This window comes from Lygodium microphyllum, chromosome 3 (genome assembly GCF_053477565.2).
Source record: "Lygodium microphyllum isolate KBCC chromosome 3, Lygodium_microphyllum_v1.1.10, whole genome shotgun sequence".
Taxonomy (NCBI): domain Eukaryota; kingdom Viridiplantae; phylum Streptophyta; class Polypodiopsida; order Schizaeales; family Lygodiaceae; genus Lygodium; species Lygodium microphyllum.
Window position 1 is genome coordinate 95,375,536 of NC_141137.1, and position 27,756 is coordinate 95,403,291.

At 38.0% G+C, this 27,756-nt stretch overlaps 1 protein-coding gene across 4 annotated transcripts; it reads left to right on the forward strand.

Annotated features, from left to right (window-relative positions):
• The first annotated feature begins 124 nt into the window (after nt 1-124).
• Nucleotides 125-27,459, forward strand: LOC148038633 (abscisic acid 8'-hydroxylase 3-like). Of its 4 annotated transcripts, XM_087673861.1 has the most exons (9): nt 126-517; nt 1,480-1,801; nt 15,496-15,645; nt 15,820-16,098; nt 16,279-16,365; nt 16,806-16,884; nt 17,083-17,189; nt 17,272-17,390; nt 27,128-27,459. In XM_087673861.1, exons 1-9 carry the CDS (start codon nt 297-299, stop codon nt 27,216-27,218), a joined length of 1,455 nt encoding a protein of 484 aa, XP_087529987.1. In that variant the 5' UTR covers nt 126-296; the 3' UTR covers nt 27,219-27,459. The 4 variants fall into 4 exon arrangements, 3 of the variants coding, with proteins under 3 accessions (XP_087529988.1, XP_087529989.1, XP_087529987.1); XR_015689879.1 differs by lacking the exon at nt 17,083-17,189 and having other exon boundaries at nt 125-517; XM_087673862.1 differs by lacking the exon at nt 15,496-15,645 and having other exon boundaries at nt 125-517.
• The last annotated feature ends 297 nt before the right edge of the window (nt 27,460-27,756 follow it).

The following is a 27,756-nucleotide window of genomic DNA, read 5'->3' on the forward strand; positions in this document are numbered from 1 at the left end:
TTCCTAGAATTTCAACAACAAACCCCCCCCCTCCCTTTTGGACCAATGGAAGGCCTTGTGGCCGTCCGTAGAGGATCCTATGTAAATGCACACGCCGGAAGAAAGGTTATTATAAAGACCGGGCAAAACCTGACATTGTTGACGAAGACGAAGAAGGCGGGCAGCCGGCGTGTTCAGGGATCTGCACGAACCCAACATACCAGCTACGCTGAGAGAGAGAGACAGACAGACAGACAAAAGCCAAGATCCATAGACCACAGCTACTCTGAGTGTGTGTGTGAGAGGGGGAGGGGGGCATGGATTTAGGTGTGGCTGTGGCGCTCGGCCTGCTGCCTCTGCTCGTCCTTCTGGCCTACGTCTGGCCATCCTTCTGCTGCGCTGCTGTCAACGCCGCCCACGGCAAGACAGTGCCGCCCGGCAGCCTGGGCTTCCCTCTCCTCGGCGAGAACCTGGCCCTCTTCGCCTCCTTCCACAGTCCTCTCGGCCTCTATGACTTTGTGGCCACCCGATACAAGAAGTAAGTCCCCTCCGCTCCTTCACATTTCACAGTTCAAACCACCCACACTGCTTTGCATCCTTACGAGTGTGGCACTGCCATCCGACAGTCCCTTGAACCTTTCTAGCTTTGCATTGTTACACTATATGGACAAGAGGAGACGCCCTTTTTCCTTGTTTTTCCCCTACACAATTCAACATCATAAGCTCCCACCCCGAGAGGTGCCATATACCTAGCTAGGTGATATTGGGGAGAGGGGGATCCCAGCTCCCACCCCAAGCTAGTAGCCCTCTTGCCCCCAATTGCATCTAGCCAACCACCCCTATACCTATTAACCACACCTAGCTAGGTATGTGATTCCTACTTCTACAATTCGGAACCATCCGCCCCTACCCTAGCCGAGTAGTCCCTTGCCCTCAACCATCCATAGCTAGGTATGTGGTCCCTCGCTTACAAAAGCTCATGATGCTCTTGTAATTCACAATGTTAACGCTATCTTGGAAATTTGCCCAAAACTTATTGTGATGGCAACTTCCACATTCATAAGTTTGCAATTATGGTAGCATGTTCATTCGACAACAAATTTTTTTTTTGTTGCCCTTTTTTAATCAAAGAGATAAGTTATGATGCTGTTGTAATTCACAATGTTAACGTTATCTTGGAAATTCGCCCAAAACTTATTGTGATGGCAACTTCCACATTCATAAGTTTGCAATTATGGTAGCATGTTCATTCGACAACAATTTTTTTTTTTGTTAACTTGTGAGGCATTTCAATATGGTCACTTGCACCATTGTAATAGCTCAGCATTTTATATTGGCAAGCCTAATAGCATGTTCATTGAACCATAATATTATTGCGTGTTATGACTAGTACAACTAGGATGTGAAATGAGTCCTTATTTATTTGCATGTTACATACGAATTCCAAGTGTGACATTGTCTTTATGGAATTATAATATTGTACACTCATCACCTATGTAGGCATGGCAACATGTTCAAATCCAATGTATTGGGCTCAATCAATGTGTTTGTGGAGGGGAAAGAGACATCCAAGTTCATATTCTCAAATGAAGACAAGTTGGTCCATCTTTCAACAAATAAGTCAATGATGGAGGTGATAGGCCCCCATAGCATCTTTGAGGCTCGAGGGGAATTGCACAAGAAGATGAGGAAGATAATGGGTGAGCCTCTCTCCATGGATTCTCTCAAAAGGCATTTGAATGCCATGGAGGATGTGACCTTCCATGTCCTTCGTCGATGGAAAGATCTTCCTCAAGTGTGCGTCCTCAATGAGACCACAGATGTGGGTAACTCTTTTCTTTTGGTACTTTTTGTTTAACATTTGGATTTTGTGAAGGTTTCTTAAGTTCTATAGTAGCTCTATTAAAGCATTGACTTCAAGAGCTTGAAAGACTTCTAGCTAGTGTACAATGATTGATATCACCCAAACATCTCAAGCTCTATCTTTGCACTTTTTTTCCTTACGTAGTTTTCCAAAACCTCTTTTTGAAAAACAAATATGTAATGATCCCATCCATAGTAAAGGTTGATTTGCAAGTCTTAAGAAAGAGCTTATTTTCTCACTACTCTTAAGACATGACCACCATCCAAGTCTCACATTGCATGTGATGCTTGTGAACCTGTTATAATACAACATGACCCTTTTAACCTCTATAGTAGAGAGGTAGGTCATTGCCATGATCCGAGGCCCTGTGAACATATTCACCTTCTTGCTTTAACATTGGCTATTGATGCAATGAACTTTTGGGAAAATTTGTGGGAATTTGCGCAACCTACTTATCCAATCCACTTGGCATGCTCTTAGACTAAGGATACAATATTAAAAGCCTAATTGTTGTAGCATAGATCCTACAAGCCCCTAGTTAGTAGGCAAAATCTCATTTGAGCATACTAATAAGTCAATACCTTCTACATGATGGCACATTTTGCTGGATTAGCTATCTAATTGCTCTTTTGACAACACATTCTTATGTACATAGACACTTTCCTTGAGTAATTTGATTACTACATACACAAACAAACAAGTTTGAAGTCCAAGCCTTGTCATACAATTGAGGAAGTTTATGCACTAGGGGCCTATCTCTCAAAAATCTATAAGTCTATCACATGAGTTCAATAGATGGGATATCACTATTTTATGCATTGTATAGTGCAGAAAGGTGCCATTTTAAACACAATGTTTACAGTTGGATAGAAAATGAGTGTATCTTTTTCATGAACAATGTGTACATAAGGGGGTTTTCAAAGCATGCCTTATATTGAACCATCCAAAGCTATGCATAGTCTTAAGAATAGTAGTCCTTGTTTATTAGCATAAGCTATTCTCAATACCTCTCTTCAACAAGATCTAGAGGCTATATTTTGGTATCTGACATAGAACTTTATCATTATTTTTGCTACAAGTCAACATCATGCCTATGTTAATGATTTTGTAAACGCATTTTTTTTATCACTTTGTGATCACAAAGTAGTGTACATTTTTCACATTCAAGTTTGTTTCTCTTGATGGTATACTATTGTGTATTTATACAACTCCATCTCTCTATACATGTACCTTTATCAACCTTTGGTTCTTTCTAGATTTGCATTTTCCTCGAAGTGCTCTTTCATAGTTTGGGATTTCCTTGAAGATTCTAGATAGACATAATTATAGAGCCACTATAACCCAAGAAAAAGGAATGCAAGATATGCAACCTCTCAGCCTATGAATATGAATGGAGGAAACTAGATGCTCACTAAACCTCACCTATCTCCACAAGTCTTAACTCAATCCATTTCTTGTGGATATCCTTATATATTACAAGATTACTCACATTACATATCTATTTGATCTTCTTTCTAATGTGTTCTTGTTGCAAAAAGCTACTTTATCACATCAATGATAGATTAGTCCATAGGTGGTGAAGTGAGCCCTAGGGTACTTCCTCTTCACTCTTCCCCCTACTACTTAAGCACACATGTTTTTAACACTCCAGAGTCAAGAGACATCAATTCAACAATAAGAAAGCTTCTCCAATATTTAGGTGTGAGATAGAGAAGGGGTAGAAGAGAGAGAACCCGTAGTGTCAAAAGAAGAGAGAGAAGAGAAAACACCCTTGCTATGGATGTTTCAAAAGTGAAAGTAGCCACTAGTCCCACACAAAATTTGGGTCCTCTAAGCATCCTATATGTCATCAATCCCTTGGGAAAGTCTAAAGTATAATGACACATACCAAGATAAATCCATCATGTGGCATTGTGCTAGAATAACATAGAAAGAGTCAAGAAGCGCTTGTTTTGGTTCCACAAGGACAAACTAGATCACTCTTCCACCTCTCTTCAGCTCTCATGGCTTCTCCTTCTTCCTCTCTCTCTCTCTCTCTCTCCTTCCTATCTTTCACTCTCCATTTCTTCTCATGCATTCTTTCTCTCTTCTCTCCCTTAGTTAGGCTAGCTAGGTCTCCTTAATTATAGTTGGTATTAGAGCCTTGTCCTTGATCCTTCTTCTTCCCTTAGATTTAGGCTCCTTACAATTCTTCACATTTAGAAAACCCTAGTTACACAGTTCCCACAAGTACATAGAGAGTACTTAGACAAGCTGTCAGCCTCTTGAAGACTATAGCAACATAATCTCACCTTCAAGCCCATCCTTGGGACAACAACTTCCCCATAGTGGAAGCTATATGCAAGGGCAAAATGCAAATTTTGGGCTGCATAGTATGTAGGGTGCACATGGACAGCATGCACATCGTAATGGACAGCATGCACATGGCAGTTTTGGGTAGCAAGGCCCAAATGTTCAGTTTGGTTCGCATGTATTGCATGGGCATCATGGAAATTTTGGGCAATAGCAAGGCCTTAATGCAGGTGCACATGGGCAGCATGGAAATTCTGGGCAACAAGGCCCTAATAGTCGGTTTAGTCCACATGTAATGCATGGGCAGCATGGCACCCAAGGACATTTTGGTCAGTAAGGCATGTATGGGCAACAAGGTATATATGCGTAGCATGTAGCACTGGCATGCATGGGCAGCAGGGCCCAAATGAATTACATGACAAGATTGCCTTTACTAAATTTAATGGGCAACCCTCACCCCCGGTTGAGTTAGAGGAATGGACCTCTAAACTCAAAGCCTACTTCCTTATTTATTGCCATACCAATGAGGCCAAAATTGTCTTCGCCTCCCTTCACTTGGAGGACATTGCCCACACATGTTGGAGGTGCATTCAAAGGGAAAACCAATAGTTTCGTGATTCTGAAGAATTCAAGATGCACATGGTTCGGGTTTTTGTCTCCCAGGTAGAGAAGGAACGTTTGGCAAGGCAATGGTATCATTTTGACTAGTGTAATCTCATCGTGCGGGAGTATACTAACCAGTTTATGAACCTATCCATGTATGTGGAAGCTGTTAGTGATGAGGCCAAACTGCATAAATACATTTATGGGCTGGACTCGAATCTCTCAGCTGATGTAATGGCTCAAAAGCCAGCCACCTTATTTGACACCATAATGTTGGCTGAATGGTATGGTAGGAAATATCGCTGTAATGAGGGCATGCAGCCCATTTAAGGATAGGATACCCCACTAAGCAACCCCCATATGTTGGAAATTATTGCAGCAACAGTGCATTGAATGGCATCCCCAAGATACCAACTTATCCCACTTTTAATGTTGAGAGAAAACATGGCAGTTTTTAGAACAGTACCTTCTCCCAAAGGTGACACAAAGTATGCTGAAAGTAAGACTCGGAATGCCTTAGGTTCGAATGGCCAAAGATTCATTTCCTTGAATGTTGTCAAGGATCGAATTGCTAAGGGTTTATGCTTTAAGTGTGGGGATAAATACACGCTCGATCATGCGTTTCAATGCCCATTCAAAAATGCCATTGTTAGGTTTGATAGCATGTATGTGTTGGAATATTGTGATAGAGTGGATGAGGATCCACATGACACACCACCAATGATGACACACACTGAAAATGCAAACTTTGAAGAGGATATTGACCTCGATCAGTTTTATGATTCTTCGGATGGGTTCCCTTTTGACCCTTGGTGGTTGCCCCACATTTGGCTTGGTTGGAACTGATACTTTACCACCCCCCCCCCCCCCCCCCCCCCCCCCACTTACCCCCATATCAGTTCACTCAATCTCCATGGATGCATGGACGGGTTCTAGGAGCCCGAGCACTCTCCGGGTACATGGAAACATTAATGGCAATAATGTATATATCCTCATAGATAGTGGCAGCACACATAGTTTTGTGAACAAATCCACCCTTGCCCATCTCACATGTATTCCTATTGAATTACAACAACCTCTAAAAGTCCAAGTGGCTAACGGGACTGAAGAGATAAGAACCCATGTCTGCACACAAGTGCCTCTCAAGTTGGTTGGAAATTATGCAGCAGTGGTGGACCTAATTATACTTGATATGGGCCCCATGGATGTTGTCTTAGGTTGTGATTGGCTGAAGCAGTTGGGGAAGATTTCTATGGACTTCTCTCAACTATACATGGAGTTTGTGGTGCATGGGCAGCTTGTACATTTGGAAGGCATAAAAGAAAATGTAGATTTTTAGCTTATAACAGCAAGACAACTGAAAAAGGAATTTAAGAAGCGCTCACAGATCTTTGTTTTGCATTTGAATAAGGATGTTGAGGACTAGCACAATTCTTGAAAGAAAGAGGCAACATTATGAAACTCTTGGTTGAATATCGGGATCTCTTTCAACCCCCCGCCACCCTCCCACCTAAGAGGCAAGAAGACCACCCGATTGACTTGGAGCCCCATGCCAAACTAGTCAATAAACCCCCGTATTGACTCTCTAAATGTGAGCGAGAGGAAGTAGCCAAGCAAGTCAGGGAGCTCATTGAGATAGGATTCATCGAGCCTAGCTCTTCCCCTTATGCCTCCCCTATTCTATTGGTCAAGAAAAAGGATGGGTCCTTTCAAATGTGCATTGACTATCATAATCTCAATAAGATCGCAGTCAAAAACATGTATCCTATCCCTAGAATTGATGGCTTGCTTGATGAGCTCAAGGGAGCCCGCTACTTCACCAAGATTGATTTGAGATCCAGCTACCTCCAGATACAAATGAGAGAGGGTGATGAAGTTAAGACTTCCTTTTGGACTGATTGTGGCTTGTACCACTTCATTGTCATGCCATTTGGGCTCATTAATGCCCCCACCATGTTTTAGAGCCTCATAATTAAGATATTGTAGCCATGGCTTTTCCAGTTTGTGTTTGTATTCTTTGATGATATACTCATTTACAACAAGTCACTGCATGAGCATTTACACCATGTCAAGCAAGTTTTTGATATACTAAGAGAGCATCGATTGTTTGCCAAGGAAAGCAAGTGCGTTTTTATGTAAACTGAGGTTGAGTACTTGGGACACATCGTTAGTGAGAAAGGCACCCAAGCTGACTCTAAGAAGGTGCAGTGTGTTCGAGACTAGCCCACCCCCACTAAGACCGCCTCATTGCATGGTTTTCTTGGTCGCTCCTCCTTTTATCATAGATTTATCCGTCATTATGCTACAATTGTAGCACCATTGACTGATAGGCTGAAAAAAGAAGCCTTCTTTTGGGATGCCTTGGTTGGTCGTAGTTTTCAACAGCTGAAGGAATTGCTTATCTCAGCCCCCATTCTTGTGTGCCCGGACTTCTCAAAAGAATTTGCCATTAAGTGTGATGCTAGTGGATGGGGTATTGGTGCTATCTTCTTGCTGCAAGAACATGGTGTGATAGCCTTTGAGAGCCGCAAATTGGATGATAAAGAGAGACAATTGCATGTTTATGATCACGAGATGTTGGCAGTCATTCATGCTATGAAAAAGTGGCATCACTGCTTGTATGGCAGTAAATTTAAAGTGAAAAGTAACCACCGTGTGCTCAAATACTTCTTGACTCAGCCCAACTTAACTCCCAAGCAATGCAGATGGGTAGCCACCTTACAAAACTATGACTTTGAGATTACTCACACCCATGGCAAGGATAATGTAGTGGCTGATGCACTTTCTCGCATGTGGGCATGTAAGGTCTCATCTATCACTGAACTCCATCATGATTGGATAGAAGAACTCCAAGAGGCTTACTTGCTTGATGCTGAATTCAACCCTCTTTTTAAGAAATTACAGCAAGGTGTTATGGATGCCAACTCCCAATACTAGCTCCACAATGGTCTTATTTGGACACATGGCCGTATTGTGATTCCCCATGCCTCCCCTTTTACTCAATGGATACTTGAAGAGATGCATTCTTCTCCGATTGCTGGTCACTTAGGGGTGTTTAAGACGTATGATCACATTGCAAAAAGCTTCCATTAGAAAGGCCTATGGCGGGATGTTAAAGACTTCATGTCTAGATGTATGCCTTGTCAGCAAAATAAGGATAGCACTCTTAAATCGGGTGGATTACTGCAGCCTTTGCCTATACCTGAGGGCAAATTGACCCACATTATGATGGACTTCATCACTGGGTTGCCTACAACCAAGAAGGGCTGGAACAACATCTATGTGGTAGTTGATCGCCTCACTAAAGCAACCCATTTCATCCCTACTAAATCTCAGTTTACAGCATCTCAAGTTGCCACTCAATTTATGGAGCATGTATTTAGGTTGCATGGATTGCCACATGTCATAGTGCATGACTGGGATACCAAATTTATGAGTCAATTTTGGCAGATAGTTTTCAGCTCCATGGGGACCAAACTAGCTCTGTCTACAACCTATCATCCCCAAACGGACGGGCAGACTGAGGAGGTTAATAAGTGGCTTGAGACCTACTTGAGACATTTTTGTCATGATGTGCAAAATTCTTGGGATATATGGCTACATTTTATCGAGTTTGCTTACAACAACTCCACTCATTCGAGTATTGGAGTATCCCCCTTTGAGGCATTGTATGGTTATCGGGTGCCCCTCCTCACCGTGGTCTTCAATGAGAAGCTAAACTCCCTTGGGAAAGAAGAGTTGGACCGCATGCAGGCTTTGCTTCAGCAATGCAAGTCAATCTCAAAAAGGCTCAAGAGCACATGAAGCTCCATGTGGATGCAAAGAGGCGCCCTCTTGACTTCCAAGAAGGCGAATTGATACTCCTCAAGGTCCCCAAAGTCCCGTTATGCTACACTTAAAGATGGCTCTTGCAACAAGTTGGCACATCGTTACTATGGGCCCTACACAATCCTTAAGAAAGTCGAGGACTTGGCCTACCGCCTCCAACTCCCCCCTAACTCTAAGATACATAATATATTCCATGTGAGCCAATTGAATCCATTCATAGACACCCCCAAAGATTATGTGGAGGAATTGCCCCCCATGGATGAAGAGAGGCTTATTTAGTATGTGCCTAAAATGGTCATAGGATAGCGTGAAAAGCAACTTCGTACTCGGCCCATTCATGAGTACTTGATCAAATGGCAAGTCCTACCTCTAGAGGAAGCTTCTTGGCACCCGGCCTCTATTTTGGATGAGTTTCCCCACCTCAAGGAGGCTGCATTACTTGGATCTTGACCACACTTGGCCCTTATTTGGACTACAGCTTGCTTCTGGACAGCCATATGTTTTGCACCAGTTTTGGTCTTGAGCTATTATCAGCCCACCTTACCTACACGGGCTGAAAGTACACCTTAAGGGCTCTGCAATGACACCTCATTTGTCCCGATTGGAGCTTCCTACGAGAAGTTATGGCTGTTCTCCTACAACAGTCTTGTCTTGGACAACATACCCTGGACAGCCATCTGTTTTGCAATAGTTTTGATCTTGAATTATTTTCAGCCCCACCTTACCCACATGGGCTAAAATTATATCTTGTGGGCTCTGCAACGACACCTCACTCATCCCGTTCAGAGTCTTCTACCCAAAGTTATGGTTGACTTCGTGCAGTAGACCCATCTTGGACTGCACACTGTCCACTCCATCCAGGGCCTTGTTTTCATGACATGGAAACCCTTGTTTATTGCCCTTGTATCATGCACAAAGTAGTACTCTATAGCCTTCTCTTCCTATTCCTCCCTTGTTTTTTAGGACAAAAACTTCATGAGACGGGATGGTTTGTAATGAACTGGGCATACAGGAAAATACCAGTCACACTGATGGTATAAAAGGTGTAAGAGGGGTTCCTTAGGCATCACGGGATTATCAAGAAATCTCTCTTCCACCTCTCTTCAGCTTTCATGGCTTCTCCTTCCTCTCTCTCTCTCTTTCTCTCTCTCTCTCTCTTCATGTCTTTCTCTCTCCTCTTCTTCTCCTGCAATCTTTCTCTCTTTTCTCCCTTAGTTAGGCTAGCTAGGTTTCCTTCATTACACTACCCTTTCCCTTTTATATCCATTTTCCATGCTGTCATTGGCAATGCTTTTCCTCTACACAGTGGGTAGCCCTCTGCTCGACACTTGATGACTCGGAGCAGTCACTTTGTTTGAATTTATAATGTCACGTAAGTGAATTATGATATCTTTGTAATTGTCGTGAGCTATAGGTACATAGGGGATTTCATTATATTGATTCTTTTATGAAGGGGTTTGTTAAATTTTAGGAGAGTAAATTATGCATGTAGAGATACTTCAATAAAAAAGGGCATTTCCTACATTAGGGGATCAATAATTTACCTCTAAAATGTGTACAAGAATTTATTTGTAGCTTGAATCCACATGGTATAAGAATCTTCTTAATAGTGACTACCATGGAGATGACTCCTCCTATCCTTATTACCATTGATTGTCCTTATGTCAACTATTGTAAGTCCTACTAATCAGTTCTTTCTTGGCATGATGAGTGTTATCATCCCTTCCCATCAAGGTGGGTTTATAGTTTCTTGCTTTATTAACACCTCCTAGAATTTCTTTGCAAGTGGTAGGTGTGATGATAACATCACAAGTTATAGTTGGGGGAATTGTCATGGTGTGGCCAAGAATGCAAAATCCCTTTAGGATTTGATTTATCTCGATGGACTTAGAGAATTTGTCTTGATGGACAAAGTAATGGTCATAATATGTCTAATAACCCATTTCCATTTGGGGAATTTAATTTTAAAATGTCTTCATGGTGGATAAAGACTAAACATGTAGGCCCACATGAAGGATATTAGCCTGTCTATGTTAGTTATGCCAATCTATCATCTCCTAGTGGAGCTCTGGTAGTTTAGATGCATTTTCTTTATTTGTCGACTTCCTGCATGCACTCCTAGGCTAGTTACTACTTTCCATAGTCTGCCTACGCCTATCGGACATTGTCATTGTCATCTGGGATTTTTTCAGGGTCATCCCCTTTTTTTTGGCATTTTTTCCTTTAGTGACCAACATTTATTGTTGGTTGGCTAGCATTTATGGTCTGTTCTAATGCAGGTGAGCCAAATATAAGCATTTATGTCTATTTATAGCAACCCCCCCTTGGCATACACACACTCTTCAGTCTTCAATCTTCCCTTTATTGCAAGTGCACTCTTTGACTCTCTGTGCTTGGTGCTTCCATCATCATCAGCCTGATCTGGGGCCCTCACTAATGCTTTGGTCTGCTTTCAGGGATTGATCAGTCCATCATCATTGTATCAACATTCTTCTTCAATCAATGCATTATTCTTCCTTCATATTCTACTTCCTTTCTCTCTCTCTCTCTCTCTCTCTCTCTCTCTCTCTCTCTCTCTCTCTGCTTTTCTCTCTGTTCATTTTCTCTTCCATTGCACACTCTCACAAAGGAATGCCACAACTTGTAGTGGCTTACTTCTAATTGTGGAGATGGATGAACTCTACTCTCTCTGCAATACACTTGTGAAGGTTCACTAAAATATTGTGGTATCTCAAAATTCCTATTGCCCCAAAAGTTGTTCCTTGCCATGATCTATAGTAGTACACCCTCTCTTGATAGCTTATCACATGCAAGGGATAAGATTTTGGTAAGATAACTAACTTTTTGCTTCCACTCATTGCTTGGGACCTCCTATGTGCATCTACAAAGTGGGCCTCTCACCCTATGTCTCTAGTTTCACTTTAGCATTACCTAGATGATTTCTCCACCTTCTCTCTTTGCATCTTTAGTTGATAGACATGGATGACTCTTTTATTCATGATGTTGGTCTCATTTTAGCACTTATGCTAGGGGGACTAGGCTCCTTTTTCCATCTGTACTATGGGATTCTTCTACCATAAACTTTAAAAGACTTGCATGGAGTTGATGAGAGGGTCCTATGACCTTCTCCCCCCAAATTCGTTTTGGTTTTCTTGGAGTGAGTAATTTGCCACACTTCTCTATGACTCGTTAACATCTTTGGAGGGAGTCACTTGCTACAATATTTGGGGTTGTTAGTGAAATGCCATGGAGAGTATCTTGTACTTTCCCTCATGGCCCTTCTTTAGTTGTGCAAAGGAAACTTCTTACTTCTTGCTTTGCACTTCTTTTTTACTTGCCTTGGAGGAGTCTCTCTGCCACACCCATGATGCATCTAGTTCAAATTGACTGAAGGAATCTCCAACTCAAGCTCTTTACGTGAGGTTGTCTACCTAAAATGGTCCCCTATGCAAACTTCTCAAGGTCCATATTTGACACCACTAGATTTGAGCCACATCAAATACATGGACTCTATATACAACATTGCTTTACTACTCTATAAAGACTTATGCCTTGCTCAAGCTTCTTAGAGCATGGTGCGGATCCCCTTTCACTTGAGGATAAATGCTTGAAGCTCATGTAGACTCTTGTGGTAGCACAACTGCCATAAAGGAGTCAAATTTTGCACCCTATATTGTCCATGGGGGTTGTACCAACCTTGTAAGATTGCCAATGCATAGTGGATTACACCTTGTTACAAGATTATCGATGTATAGTGGTGCTTGCCAAAATTCACTTCCCACATGGTTTCCTAAACATCACAATGCAATGAAGCTAGTATAATGGTGGTAGGGAGGGTTTATGGGAGCATTTATGTCGTTTGCATGAGCATCATAAGATCACCAATGTGTGGTAGGGAGGGTTTGTGTGAGTATCTATGTTTTTAGTACTAGCATTGTAGGATCATCAATATGTGTTATAGATGGTTTTCCTTGCACCAAAAGAGATCAAACACCTAGTATACAAAGGGCTTCCACCACAATTTGCACATGTTATAGGTGGTTTTTCTTGCACCATAAGAGCTCAAGGACCTAGTACAAAGGGCTTCCACCACCACAAAGTGCACATGGTCCTTGCACACCAAAAAAATTAGCATCACTTGGGGGGTCACTCAAAATAGGAAAGTATGTCACATTGGTTTAATATAAGGGATTTTTAAATTTTGTGCAAAAAAGGTGCGGCTCTTTTATAAGGGATGTTAATGTACAACTTAGGTTAGAGAGGCTTGTAGAAAGGCTCAAGTTAGAGAGCTTATGAGGAAAAAAAGAATGCATAAGAGTAATCTATCAATCTAGTTCAAAGGAGTGTATTCCTCACTCTTCTTCTTACCCTTTTAGAGTTTCTTGCCATATATGGTGAACTCTTCCTTCTCTGGGTGGTGGATAGTACTCTTATTGAGGTGTAATCATTCCTACTATTAGGAACTAGCTTCTTATAGTTTGTATATCCGTGAGCATCACATTGGGGGGTGAGTGCCTTTCTTTCTTCTCTTGAGGGTGGATTAGTCTTGTTCTTTGGTGCCTCCTCATCTTCCTACACATACAATGGGTGTGATGCTTGTACCACAGTTAAGTAGATCCCGTTCACTTTTGTGACTTTGTAATCCCACTCAAAGCTTCATTCTTAACCAATTGAGTTGTGGCAACCCATCTTGGGCTGCATATTGATCAATCATTAGTATGTCTGAACACATCTATTTTGGGAAGCTTGAATCATAAGCCTTAGGCAAGATGGAGGACTCCAACATAATGACTAGCTATATAGAAATCATCATGCTCACAAACCATTGGTGCCCAATAATATGGTAATTAGAATGTGGCTCCAACAAAAGTTTATGGTCCTATATTGACATGTAATTAGTTTAGTAAATGCAAAAACGTATATCCCATGACTCAACCCATTAAGTCATCTAACATTTTTATGTGTGTATATAGAACATGTAAAACCCCAAGCCCAAAAGCAGTTAGCACAAGAAAAGTCATCATTGCCTTGCAAAGTTCCAAAAACTTTATTATTTGTGAAAATCTTTAAGCTAAGCTTAGTAAACAAGATGTGTTAGTAATTCAATAATAGTGTTCATATTGCTTTTTCTTCTAGACCTCAAAACTTGTAAATTCATGCATCATGAAATACCAAGAGAGGTATTCATAAAATGTTTAAAGATGCTAGTCTTTTAAAACTCATGAGATCCATATAAATGGTCATGTTAGGCCTAAAACTTGGTCTCTAGGGTCTCCAAAATAAATGCATTGAGTTGGATAATGGACACAATGGAGTCCTCAATTAGCTTAGCTTTTTAGCCTCCCAATATATTTGTTCAATCAAAGTCCCATTTATCATGATGATTTAACTAAAAGTTGGACAAAATTTCACCTAACTAATGGGAATTGATTTTCCATTCTTGGGCAAGTTGGATGGCACTATCCAAGTGGGGTCATTTTGGTACATTAGATATTTTGCAATATTTTGATACTTCTTTTGGTATATTCTTCTTGATGGTCTATGCTTTTCTTTTCTTCAAATGTCATCATTTACCCCTTTGAGTCCTTGATATTCTAGAACATGCTTTTTGCATGTTGCAAAAGTTTTTGGTAGAATTGAGGAGCTCTTGACTCATATTCTTTGAGTCATATGGCCTAGTTTTGAAACCTCGGTACTTAAGCAATGTAGTGATTTGATACTTAACTTAGAGAATGCCTACAATTGGGTTTGGAGTTTGAGCATAGGATTGCATCCTTTTATGCACTCATTTGTGGTGATTTGAAAACCTTTCTGAGGCATGTACCTATTAGGTCAAGTTGGCATGATTCACTTTTGACATGATATTAGGGCATTGCTACATCATCTCAAAGCATTTTGTTTTTGCATTTTTGAAACAACCATATAAAACCTTTGATCTCTATTTATTATAATATCTCAAGTGAATTACTTGTTTTTTGCTATCTCTAGAGCTAGGAAGGGGTCATTAACAAAGTAAGGTCTATCGCTTTATGTGTTGAAGCAATATATTTTTGTAGGTACTCATGTTGATGGGTCCTTAATGACTCTTTTAAACATGTCTAGCAAGTGATGCAAAGCCAACATTTCTTGTATATTTTGTCGATTGCATGGGTTCAACTGTTTGCACATGGCAATATTGATATACTATATTTGAGTTTTTGTGCATTGCTTGGGTTCAACACTTTGCATGGGGTAAATGTTGATATACTCTATTTGATGAGGCCTATGATGGAAAATAGATTATTTGAGTACTTTTAAATGGTAATAAACAAGTTACTAGGAAGTCAAGGGAAGATTTAAAAGGCAAAATTTTGACATCAAAAGTGTGTCAAATGAACTTCAATTCGGCATATCCCAACTTTAGAGCTATTCTTAACTTGCTGCTGAAGTCAAAGACTAATCTTTTCTCAAAGCTAGAAGACTCAAAATATTTAGATCACTTTGATTTTCCGTGTGTATTGGCTAAGGATTGCATGTGATATTAATACAACCTTCAAGAGCAAGATGCATGGGAAAAAGAAAGACCAATTCACCAATATGTGACAAGTTATTAAGTTTCTTATGTCTCATGAGTTTGGAAAAAATGATATTTGCATTGTGTAGATGCTTAAAGTAGATTTGAAATAGTTACTCTTGAGTCTAGGATTGGCTTAATATTAGTAGCCATCTTTTGCATTGATTAACATTGTTTTTTCTCCATTTCTTACTCCCTAATGTGGGTATTTGAAACTCCTCTTAGAAAAAGATTGGGAATTGCAATTTCTTTCAAAATGAGGTGGGTCATGCAAGTTCTAGAGATAATGTATGAAAACTCAAGTCTAGGAAAAATATGAAGGTTAAACATTTTATATGGTGGAGAATAATTCTCACTTTTTTGTACATTTGGGCAGTTTGCTTTTCAAATCATTAGCTATATCTTGATGAATTTAAGGCCTGGACCTGAACAAGATAAAATGAAGGAACACTTCCATGACATTGTAGATGCTCTTTTAGCTCTTCCCATCAATATTCCAGGGTTCTCCTACCACAAAGGGAAACAAGTATGTACTAATGCTACAAATTTCTCAATATTCAATGCATTCAATGGTGGTATTCATTATGTTCAATTATGTTATAGTTCTATGCTACCTTTTATAAACCACCAAGAAGTTGAAACATATTAGTAACTATGCAGGAAAATTGAAATGAAATGCTACATTCATTTTTGTCTTTAGGCAAGAGCCAAAATGGATGAGATGCTCAATCACATTATAGCAAAAAGGAGAGAGGGCAAAGAATCCAACAACGATTTCCTTCAATCCCTATTGGAAAATAGTATGAAAAATGATGGACTTTTCCTAGAAGAAAATGCAAGTAACAGAATGCTATCAGATGCAGAGGTAAAAGATAATCTAGTAGCTCTCCTCTTTGCTGGTCATGAAACCTCAGCAACTGCACTTATGTGGGCAATTAAATATATTGAAGAGAATCCTGACGTAAGAGAGAAGCTTATGGTAAAATTCATTGCCTTCCATTTAGTTTCTATTTTTTTCAATTCACAAATATTTGATTAATGAACACCGATTTTCACATGTATAAGGATGAATGCTTTTAACTAGCTTGCATATAGCTAGTAGCTTTAACCTTACAATCTCAAGGGAACTATTTTTTGGCTTCTATTCCTTGCTTTTCAGATAGAGCATGCGAACATAAAGATAAAAAAAGGTTCTGATGGATACCTTACATGGGAGGATGTGAATAGCATGACATACACTAACAAGGTGATAAATGAATAGCCTTGGGTACTACTATGAGTTTGAAGAACTTTATCTTTGTTCTACTTCTATCATCTAACAAAATTGCACCAAAAATAGAAGTTTGTTCACTTATTTACTAGATTTGAGACATTTAAAGTACTTGCATATTTCATATGCAGGAGGGTATGTGAACACATGAATATGCTTGCACTCTTTAGGATTGTTGTTTCCAATTTGTATGTGCACACATATGAGATATTCAAAGTACTAATGTCTCAGTACTTGTATTTGGCATGTAGGAGGGTATGCGCACACATGAATATGCATGCTCTTTAGGATTGTCGTTTCCAATTTGTATATACATAGCACACATTTGGATTGTTCACTTGCATACAAAACATTAAGGCTTTGATAACAAAAATAATAGCATCACAACTCATAAAAATGGATGCAAGCTTGCACAGTTCATCAATGAGACACTTAGAGTTGCAAACATTGCTCGACTTCTACCTCGAAATGCTCTTCAAGACTTTGAATTGAATGGTACGTAACATACATACTTATCACAGACCTTCAAAGAAAGTGGTTATGTATATTCTTTCAAGCATTGTACAAACATCTTATCTAGAAAAAAAGTTTATTGAAACAAAAGTAGAAAAATTTAAACATTTCTAAAATCTATAAAAAGCATAGGGGTTTCAACTCATATCCATACCTTGATAAATTTCTTGGAATATTTAGGGAATATAATAAAGAAAGGTTGGAAAGTGGTGGTAGATACCCAAGGTCCACATTTTGATGCTACTAATTTTGATAATCCACATCAATTTCAACCATCTCGATTCGATGTAAGCCACTTTGGTACATTTGAAAAAAATCAAAAGCATGTTTGGACTATCATATTTGACTAATAATATGGCATACATGCAGGAGTTGCCCAAGCCATACACTTTTATGCCTTTTGGTGGAGGACTTAGGATGTGCTTAGGCATGAACTTAGCAAAAGTTGAGATGTCAATTTTCATCCACCACCTTATGATTAAATACAGGTTAGAATTTCAAGACTCTCTTTGATTTAACATATAATGAGTTGTGTGTAGTGCTAGAAGCATGTATATTTTTGATTCAAATTGTTCCAGTAAAGAGAGTGAGTGTGTGCATGCATTCTTGTGTGCATGTGTGTGTGTGTGTGTGTATGTGTGTGAGTGTGAGCACACATGTTTTGAGATATAATTTATGAAAATGCATACATATGTGACATTTTCCTACACAAAAAATGGCAAATTTCTACACATGATGTTAAAAAGGTTGGCTCGTGTGATATAATTGTTAGATGAACTATCTAAGCCATGCACATATTGAATCTTGAACAATTAGACTATCACAATCCCACTAGAGGAATGAAGAAATCATCCTAAAATTATAAAGCTTAGATCTATATGAGACTATGGGCATGTGATGAAGGTGATCCATTACGATATTCATGTTAAGGTTTTTCACATCAATATGAGAAAGACATGAACTTGGAGAGGAGGCTACGACGGCACTTATACATTGCACTGCATGCCAATATAGTGGACTGCATGTAAAAACTATCAACAAGCACAATTGCTTTTTATTATTCTTTTTGTCTATTTGTGCTACAAGGCTCGTGTCATAGATGCATCTAACAAAGGTAGAAATTTCACACCTACCTATGTAGTAGGAAACCCTAACTTTTTAGGTGATGATGTTCAATTTTTGCTAACTAATCCCCCAAACTTCAAGCTCATTCCTTGACCAACATTAGAAAAATCGCAACCCCACAATTATTACATATCTATTAGACATGTTGTATCACAATTGCTTTAGATTTCAAGTTGAATTCATGTTCAAATTTAAGCATGCATATAGCAAGTGAGGTACTTGGACAATGATCAAAATGTGGCCAATGATTGGGGATTCTATAAGTGAATTTTCATATTGGTTGCTTCAATCCATGTGTTCTACTACTAGCTATAAGCTCCCAATGCTCATTAGGAAACATCTTTCCAACAATATAGTCCTAGTCCTCTTTGCTTCATTAGATAAAAGCTCAAATTACTTGGATGCCATTAAAAGATATTTAGTTCCATGTTGACATCTACCTTTGAGGTTGATATTATGATACCTTGGCATGGTTTGGATGATGCAAAGAATCATGAAAATCTAGCAAGGTATGATTTGAGATCATTCTTTTTAGTGATTTCCTACCTTTTATGCGTTAGAGTAGGTGGGGAAATATTGTTGTAGACACTAAATGAGTCAAGAGTTTATTACATGGATACAACATGATTTTGATGATATAGAAGGCCCAAAGAGCTTATGCTTCACTCATTTGATAGTTAGTAAAATGCTTGGCAATTACATGAACTAGATAATGGAAATTGATGCCAAATTCACTCTAGTTTCAAAGAGGACACTCCAACAAAGACAAGAGTTAATCGGTGCATATAAGTGCTTAGAAAATAGGGGCATAAATATTTTTAACGTCCTATACCAAAGTCCACTCAAGACTCTAGCATAGAGGAGGAATCGAAGGTAACATACAGAAGTAACGTGGTATTGTACCTCGTGGGTGAACAATAAAGGAGACTTTGAATTCTATGGATCTTGGGGAAAGTTAGAGATAAATAGATGCTTCTTTGACTCAAGTGGTTCTAGGAATGATGACACTCTCATAGTTTGACTACTAGATAGGAATCCATCTATAGGAACTAGGGCCTATTCATTGAGACTAATATGGTTTATCATGTGTACATTTTTCATTAAGGAACTCAAGCTTCATCTACAAAGCTGTGTGGATTCTAAGGAGTTCTTTATTATGCCTCTGGAGTGATGTGATATTTCATTTGGTATACCACAATCTCATACATCACAAACTATAGTGGATATGCACAATAGGAAGATTACTTTAACTCCCAAAAAAAGAGCACATTCTTAATGTAAATATTAGAAGGGAATTTCCCATTGTTGTAATGGCTTGTTTCATATCTATTAACCATTCACAAGATGAATGAACATAATCTTCTTTTTCTAAATTAGATTAAAGACAACAGATTGTTTGTGTAAGTATGAGAATTGTGTTTCTCAATCATTGCACATAGATACTTGCGAAAGAAGCCTAAAGATCGTGTTATAGATCTTATTGTAGCAAGTAAGCCACCACCCAATAGACTACCATATTGTGTCAATGTATCCAACTAGATAGTGGGGCTAATTCATTCAATCTTATCAATTTTTTGTTCACTTGTGTCGAGCTTGATCTTTTGATGCCCAGCAAATACTATTCTTCATGCATTGAGGGTTGAAGAGGAATACCATCAAAGTCGATATTCTATATTGAGAATTGATGATATTTTGGACCAGTCAAGTGATTTAATTTCTTAATTAGAAATTATATGAAGAGTGGATACAAACCATTCCATAAGAGACTTGAGGATGTGCACAAGAGACCTTTTCATATTACATTTGTACTATATGAGTTCTTGGTAATGCCCTTTGGTTTTGAAAAATGCTCTTACTATCTTTAACAAGAGGATAAGCAAGATTTCTAACATTATCAAGGGTTTAAGGGCACACTCTTTGTATTGGATTTCCTTTGAAGTTGATAGAATGCACACATAACGCATATATCAAGAACGAGAAGCTCAAAAGAGCACACTAAGAAGATCTCCATTATTAAGTGCACAAAGCACAAAAGATGAACTAGGCCTAGTTGGATATATATAGATATATACCTCCTAAATAGGAGAAAATTTGCCCAATTGTCCTACATGTATTCCCAAAAATCACACTCATAACATGATAAGAAACCCCCTAGGAGCAATGAGCTGAATGAGTTGCAAGTATATACATAGGGTAAGTACACATTTCCTTCAATCATCATTTCTCCTATGACAAACACAACCATCATAAGTTATATAACAAGAAGGATAGCCATCATAAATTATACTAGCAAGAAGGTTAGCCACATAATTGATAAAGAGGAGAGGGAGAATTGAGATAATCCACTACATACCATGAAAGTATACACCCCAAAAGAGTACCATATTTAATTAAGATCGTCAGCAATTATGAATAATGCTGGCCAAGATAAAACCAATGTACACTGAAAAATAGGCCTAAAAAGTTATTTATAAGTGAGATTATGGATTTGATTATAAGATAATTTGGTTTAATGGTAGCTAGGCCTAGGCATAGGACCTATAGCTACCTTCAACCATCATTTCCTAGATAAAGAGGAGAGGGAGAGCTTAGATACTTTGTCACATAAAATGAAAGATGTTATAGTAGTAATCATGTAACCACCATGGCAAGTGCCAATAGTAGCAACCATCAAATTATATTAAAAATATTCAAGTAGCCACCATGGTATGCAAAAATAATAGCAACCATCAACCTAATAATTGGACATGTCTAGTCCAATGTGGACTCAATAGTGCCTACATGTAGACCTCCATAGCAACCAATTTGGTGAAACAGATTGGTTTGAATCAAATTCAACCTTTACCCATTGTAGATAAACTCTTTGTTAAGGCAAGTAGGCTAAAGATAGTGGATTCACAAATATTTGACGAGCTGCTAGCAAATTGGTGTGAGCTACAAGAAATCACATGGAAGGGCAAAAAGGTGGAGTATGAAGACTATTGTGGAAAGTCAAAATGAAAGAAGGGAAAACCCTAAGAGTAGGATGCAAGTCTTTGGTGAGAAGAGACCTAGATGGGCATAAGAAAGGATTTACACACTAACTTTAGGGTCAAATTAGGCGATGAAATCCTAACATAACTAGGATAATGTTGACATGTTGAGCTCTACATGAGATGGCATCCTCTACAAGCTTTGGTGATATAGCATGATATTATTGGGTAGCATGTTAGGTGACCGACATGAGGATACACCATTGATTCTATAGTTGAACTATACTTCGTAGTCCATCCTTGGTTATGGTGCATTTATTGTGCCACATCTTCTTTCCTAACAAGTTCACACTTAGTGATCGTGTGTACATACATTGTGGTACTTTCATATTAGTCTATTATTATGTTGTAGACTAAGTTATTTAGTATGAAGAAGAAAAAAGAAGAAGAAGAAGATTTCAGTCATATCTCTCTACGTTCTCAAGTCTCCATTGCTTTTGTGTGTGTGTGTGTGTGTGCTCTTGGGTGATTCACCTCTCTCCCCTCTTTTGTGTGTATGTGTGCTCTTGGGTGCTTTACCTCTCTCCCCTCTTGTCTATTTTTATGGTATTGGAGTCATCCCACAGTTACATGGAGCTTGATTGAAGGTTGAGATGAAGGCATTGGAGCATGAAAATAAGCGAGCAAGCAACGGTCTCTAATTGCAATGAAATTCGGTTGAGTAGGAAGAATGGTATATGTATTGTAGATAAGTCCTTTTGGGCTTGCACGCTGTTATTTTTGGCATCTAACATCATTTCAACCTGCGTTTTGGACTTAGAAGTGGTCACAACATAAGTTTTTGGATATACAATTTGGTTGGTGCTATATTCGTTGTTTACAGGTACATGGGTTATAGATTTTGAATCTGTAAGGTTTCAAAGGTGTTTGTTAGATTTGCAAACAAAAAATGCATTTACATACAAATTACAAATTGTAATTATTATGGTATAGTCAATGAAAAAGGTTGCATGTTTAGTTGTGGTACACTTAGTATGAAGTTGCTTATAGATTGCAGTTTTTTGCAAGGTTTTTTGTTTTGTCAAAATGTATAACAACTTTAACCACATTGTCAGCGAGAAGCTTGATAAGAACAATCATTCTACATGGAAGCTTGGGATGATAGATTTCTTGAAGGGCAAAGGTATTTGGAATTACATTAAAGGAGACATGGGAGTAGCACCTAAAGTTCCTTCACCAAAATGCTATAAGAGAACAATAAAAGGCTAAGAAAGGTTGGGAGTAGACACAAAGTAAAGTCATGTATTGGCTGTCTATTAGTGTCACAAATAGCATGATAGCCTATTTGGCACAAATTTGAGACCCCTGCTATTGCATGGAAGAATTTGGCAAGGCTATTTGAAGTAAATACAAAGGCCAGAAAGCTGTAGCTCAAGTTAGAGCTGAACCAAGTGAAAAGAGGAAACCTATATTTAATGATTATGCCTTGAAGATTAAGAGTATTGTGGAAGATGTTTGATCTATCAGTGTAATAGTTGATGATGATGATGTTATGGTGCATGTTTAGATGGACTTGGAGATGAATACAAGAGCTTTAGGTCATCTATAAATACAAGGGATGATATCCCTGATTTTGCAAACTTTTTATGAAGATACTTGAGGAGAAAAACCTTGACTTGGATTCCTTTCCTTCTCAAAGAAAAAACAAGTCTAAATAGATGCTTTACACTACTAGCAAAGGTAGAGATCATGGTAGAGGCCAAGATGGTAGTTGTGGTCAAGGTTATAATGCACAGTATAATAGAGGACGACAGTCCTGAGGAAGGAGGAGCCAAAGAGGGCAAGTTGTAAATTCTAATAGGCAATAAAAATTCTAGCGATGATAGTAGGAGTGTTGGCATTGTGATAAAAAATATCGCATTTTTAAAAATTGCTTTAAAAAGAAGGCTAAAATGAGATATACAAAAACAGATGTAGGTAACTATGCATCAAATTTTAGCAAAAAATAATGATAAGAGAAGTGAACAATTATTTGTTATGCATCACTTTATGAAGACTATGACTTTATGGTTCATTAAAAAATGATGTATAGTATATAGATTCAGGTGTCTCTAACCACATGAATTCTCATGGAGAGTGGTCTAAAGAGATGAAAAGTTCAAAGTCTCCAAGCTATGTGGAGGCAAGGGATGATGTGTCTCACCCCATTACTCATGTTGAAAATGTTCCTTTGAGTATGAAGGATGTGAAACCTAAGTGCTTGGCTAATGTGCTCCATGTACCAAATATTACAAAAAACTTAGTTTCTGTTGGTCAAATGTTAGAATAGGGATTGTAGGTTCAGTTTATATATGATGGTTGTTATATAAAATATCTCAAAAATGATTACAGATGATTACAAAAGGAGAATAGGTTGGCAGATTTTTTACTCTTGATGTAAGTTTGCTTAAAATGGAAATTGCCATGTTTTCACAAGGTTCAGGTGTAGCGGCTAATATTGAATTTTGGCATAAGAGAATTGGTCATATAGATATGTAACGACTGAAAGATATGCAATCAAAGCAAATTGTAGATGGTTTGCCCAAGTTTAGGGTTGATGGGATGTGTAAAGAATGTGAAGCATGTCAATTTGGAAAGCAAGCAAGGTATGCATTTCTGCATAAAAAGTATGTATGCAAGAAGCCACTTGAACTTATACATTGTGATATGCGGGGTCCTACAAAGATTGCAACTTTGAGTGGTTACATGTGTTATGTTTCCTTCATTGATGATCCTACTCACAAAGTATGGGTTTACTTTGTGCATGAGAAAAGTGAGGTGTTTACTCACTCTAAAATATTTAAGGCTTTTGTTGAGAAGGAGATAGAATTGTATATTAAATGCCTAAGGTCAAATGGAGGGGGAGAATATCTTTCCAATGAGTTTTTTTATTTTTTGCAAAAAATTTGTATATATAAGTAGTATACATATAGATATACTCTGTAGTAAAATGAAGTTGTTGGAGCGAAAAAACATGCATATTGTAGAGGTGGCTCATGCACTGATGTTAGAAAGAAACTTGCCTCATTTACTATTGGGCTAAAGAGTTTCTACTATTATATACATTATGAATATGACATCTACTTTTGTTGTATATGGTATGACACTTGAAGAGAAGTTTACAAGTAGAAAGCCAACTTTGTCCCTTCTAAAAGTATTTGTAGGTATTGCTTATATGCATATTCCAAATGAGTTACATGGTAAAGTGAATCCCAAAGCAAAAAAATATGTATTTGTTGGATATTCTCTGGATGAGCAGAAGGGATATAGATGTTATAACCTTATTACATGTGAGCTGAGAGTTAGCAGGGATGTTTTTTATTAAATGAGTAGCTGGTATAGTAATGTGTAGAATACAGTTGGGATTGATGAGTATGAGAGTGTGGCTATGTAGAAAACCGGTCTATAATCACAAACATTGAGTGGACCACAAGAGTCTTCTAGTCATGGTTCTATTGATAGACCTTGGAGTGGCAGATTGAGATCACAAGTTACTCTACCAAGTACATCACATGTACCATGAAAAAGTAAAGAGAAAGTTGGGGACTCACCTATTGTGATAGATGCATAATTAGGTTTCTCTCATGTTGATGCTAATACAAATAGCTCTAAGCAAAGCCTGGATGAGGATTTTGGGATTCCATCTATTAAAACACTTGGTGTATGAAAGTCACAAGAGGATGCTCAAGCACTTGGTAGTGATCTAGGTCTATACAAGTCAAGTAGAGTGAGAAAGCCAACATAGTAATTGACATATGATAGCTATGTAGCTCATCAATATGCACACATGGCTAAGGTTATGTAGGATGTGGAACCCACTTGTTTTGAGGATGCAGTGGAAAATGAGTATTGGAACCATACTATGGATGAATAAATGGCCATACTAATGGATAATGACACATGGGAGTTAGTGCCCTTAAATGCAAGAAAGCTATTGGCTACAAATGGGTCTACAAGGTCAAATGTGTCTATTGAGCACTATGAGCCATGACTAGTTGCCAAGGGATCTTCTCAAGACTAAATTTGAGATGAAGTATTTGGGAGAGCTGTGTTATTTTCTTAGTATAGAGATCATAAAAAATCCACAGGATACATGGTTATCATAGAGATAGTATGCATTCGATATGTTGAAGAAGTATAGTATGATTGATTCCTAAGGGGTACACCTATAAGAAATCATCTATATAATGTGCATTCATAGGGTCTTAAGAAATACCCTATCTTTACATGCTATAAGGCATAAAATGACCCTTCTTACTTTACTAAATTTATGAGTTTTTTTCAAATTACAATTAAAAAACCCCTTTTGGATGTCCTCAATCAAGTCACCCTCATGTGTACTAAGTTTAGCATTAATATCCAAAGGTATAGATTGGCTTGCAATCAATCGTTAGGGAGTCCACCTTATAGAACATGTAAGATGCCACATGAGTTCAAAGAAAATGATATTTTATTTAGTAGAATTTACAGGATTATATTTAACCAAACACACAGAGATCCATTACTTTTCATTCAGGAGTGGGTTCTAGCAGGTGATATTGACTTGGTTTATGTCAACACAGAGGATTAAGCTGATGACATTTTCACCAAGGCCTTGGGTGCTGAGAAGCTTCAATGCTTCAGGACTGTACTTAGAGTTCATGAGCTCATGTTGAGCTTGAGGAAGTGCGTTGAGATGTTGACCTTTACATGAGCTAGCATCCATGATGTGCCTTGGTGATATGGCACAATATTATTTAACTGTGTTAGGTGACTGGCATGAAAATACACCAGTGATTCTATAGTTGGGACTATATCCACGTAGTCCATCCTTGGTTATGATACATTTTTTTGCGTAACCTCTTATTTTCTAGCATGTTCACACTTAGTGACAGTGTGTACATACATTGTGGTACTTTCATATTAGTATTTTATCATGTTGTAGACTTAGTTCTTTAGTGTGAATAAGAAGAAAGAAAAAGAAGAATATCTCAGCCCTATCTCTCTATGTTCTCAAGTATTCATTGCTTTTGTACGTGTATGTGCTCTTAGGTGCTTCACCTCTCTCCCCTCTTGTCTGTTTCCAAATAATAGTTAGCTAGGCAAGATATGGGTCTCAATTAGCATATTGTGCTTATAATAGGTCCCTAGTTTGTTTAACATGCAAGCACATGCCCCTATAGGTCAATGGAATATTTATATGTAAGCTTAATAAGTACTCAATCTAAAATATGTGTACTATTAATACTTTTTATTTAAAGAATTTTGAAAAAAAGTAAATAAATATAAGATATGAGGCTTACTATATATTGGCTAGGTGTAGGCCATTAATATTAGTCTCAGTTCTACATTGTAAACTAGATACTTGATTAATGTCTAAAGTAAAGTCATCAAAGCTATGCAAACATAATGACTGAAATAAACATGTTATAGCTAGTTATTCAAAATATAAGGCTTACCATATATTGGCTAGTTCTAGGTCATTAAGTACTACTTTAAGATCTAGATTATAAACTGGATACTTGATTAGTGTCCAAAGGAAACTCATCAAAGCTTTGTAAACATAATGATTGAAATAGACATGTTATAGATTGCTATTTACAATGTACTTAAAGATCCATTTTGGCAAATAATGGAGGGCCAAACTGCTACAGCATTAGCAAATCATTGAATTGAATACAATATGGCAGTGTAAAACATTATGCTGGATAAAAAGGTAAAATATTAAAATGATTTCTATCATACACAATCCTAAAAATCAAGGGATGCCTACGGTAAGGAAATGGAAAATGCTTCTTTAGATATTTTGGTGTCTAGACAAAGCCTTTTTTAATGTGCATATATATTTGTGGATATAAATGTCAATAGTATATGTGTGTGTGTAGATAGCTAGTTGTGTACACATATGAATACATTGATAAATACATAGACTCATAGTAGACGAGAGAGAGAGAGAGAGAGAGAGAGAGAGAGAGAGAGAGAGAGAGAGAGAGAGAGAGAGAGAGAGAGAGAGAGAGAGAGAGAGAGAGAGAGAGAGAGAGAGAGAGAGAGAGAGAGAGAGAGAGAGAGAGAGAGAGCATAATGTTTCTTAAGGCTTCTTTTGATCACAGGTGGATTAAAGTTAGTAAAAGTTCCCAGTTGGCACCAACTTTAATTCCAAAAATGAAAGATGGGCACCTTATTAAGATTGATAGCCTTTAGTAGTCAAAAATGACAATTGAATGTATGCATCTCATAAGTGAAAGATTGTAACATTTAGACTCTAACTCTTGAAGGCCTTGACAATCAAAGTGACCCTTAGAAGTATGATTTAGTATATAGTAGTTTTATTTATTAGATTCATCTCAATATGTCAAACTTACCATGTTGTATATGAAGAAATAAAATTTTATGTATTAGACAAAATGTAAATGTTAAACGTAAATAGTGATAAGGCTACAAGTCAAGCAAAAATTCAAGAATCTAGTAATTATTTTAGAACAGATTATACTTTTGGATTGCACTATAATAGTTTAGGTACCATCATCCACAATGCGTAATGAAGCAGTTTCATTATTTTTTTATAATATTAATTTGAGAGCCAAGCTCACTCCCATGTAAATTACAAGTAGACTCTCAAGGATAAAGTAAGGTGCTGTATTTTATTTCATCATAGGATGGCACATGCACCTGAGGGGAAAGCATATAAGTAGAGCATGATCAGTTATGAAGCGATAAAGTGGGTAGGATGTCCAAGAGG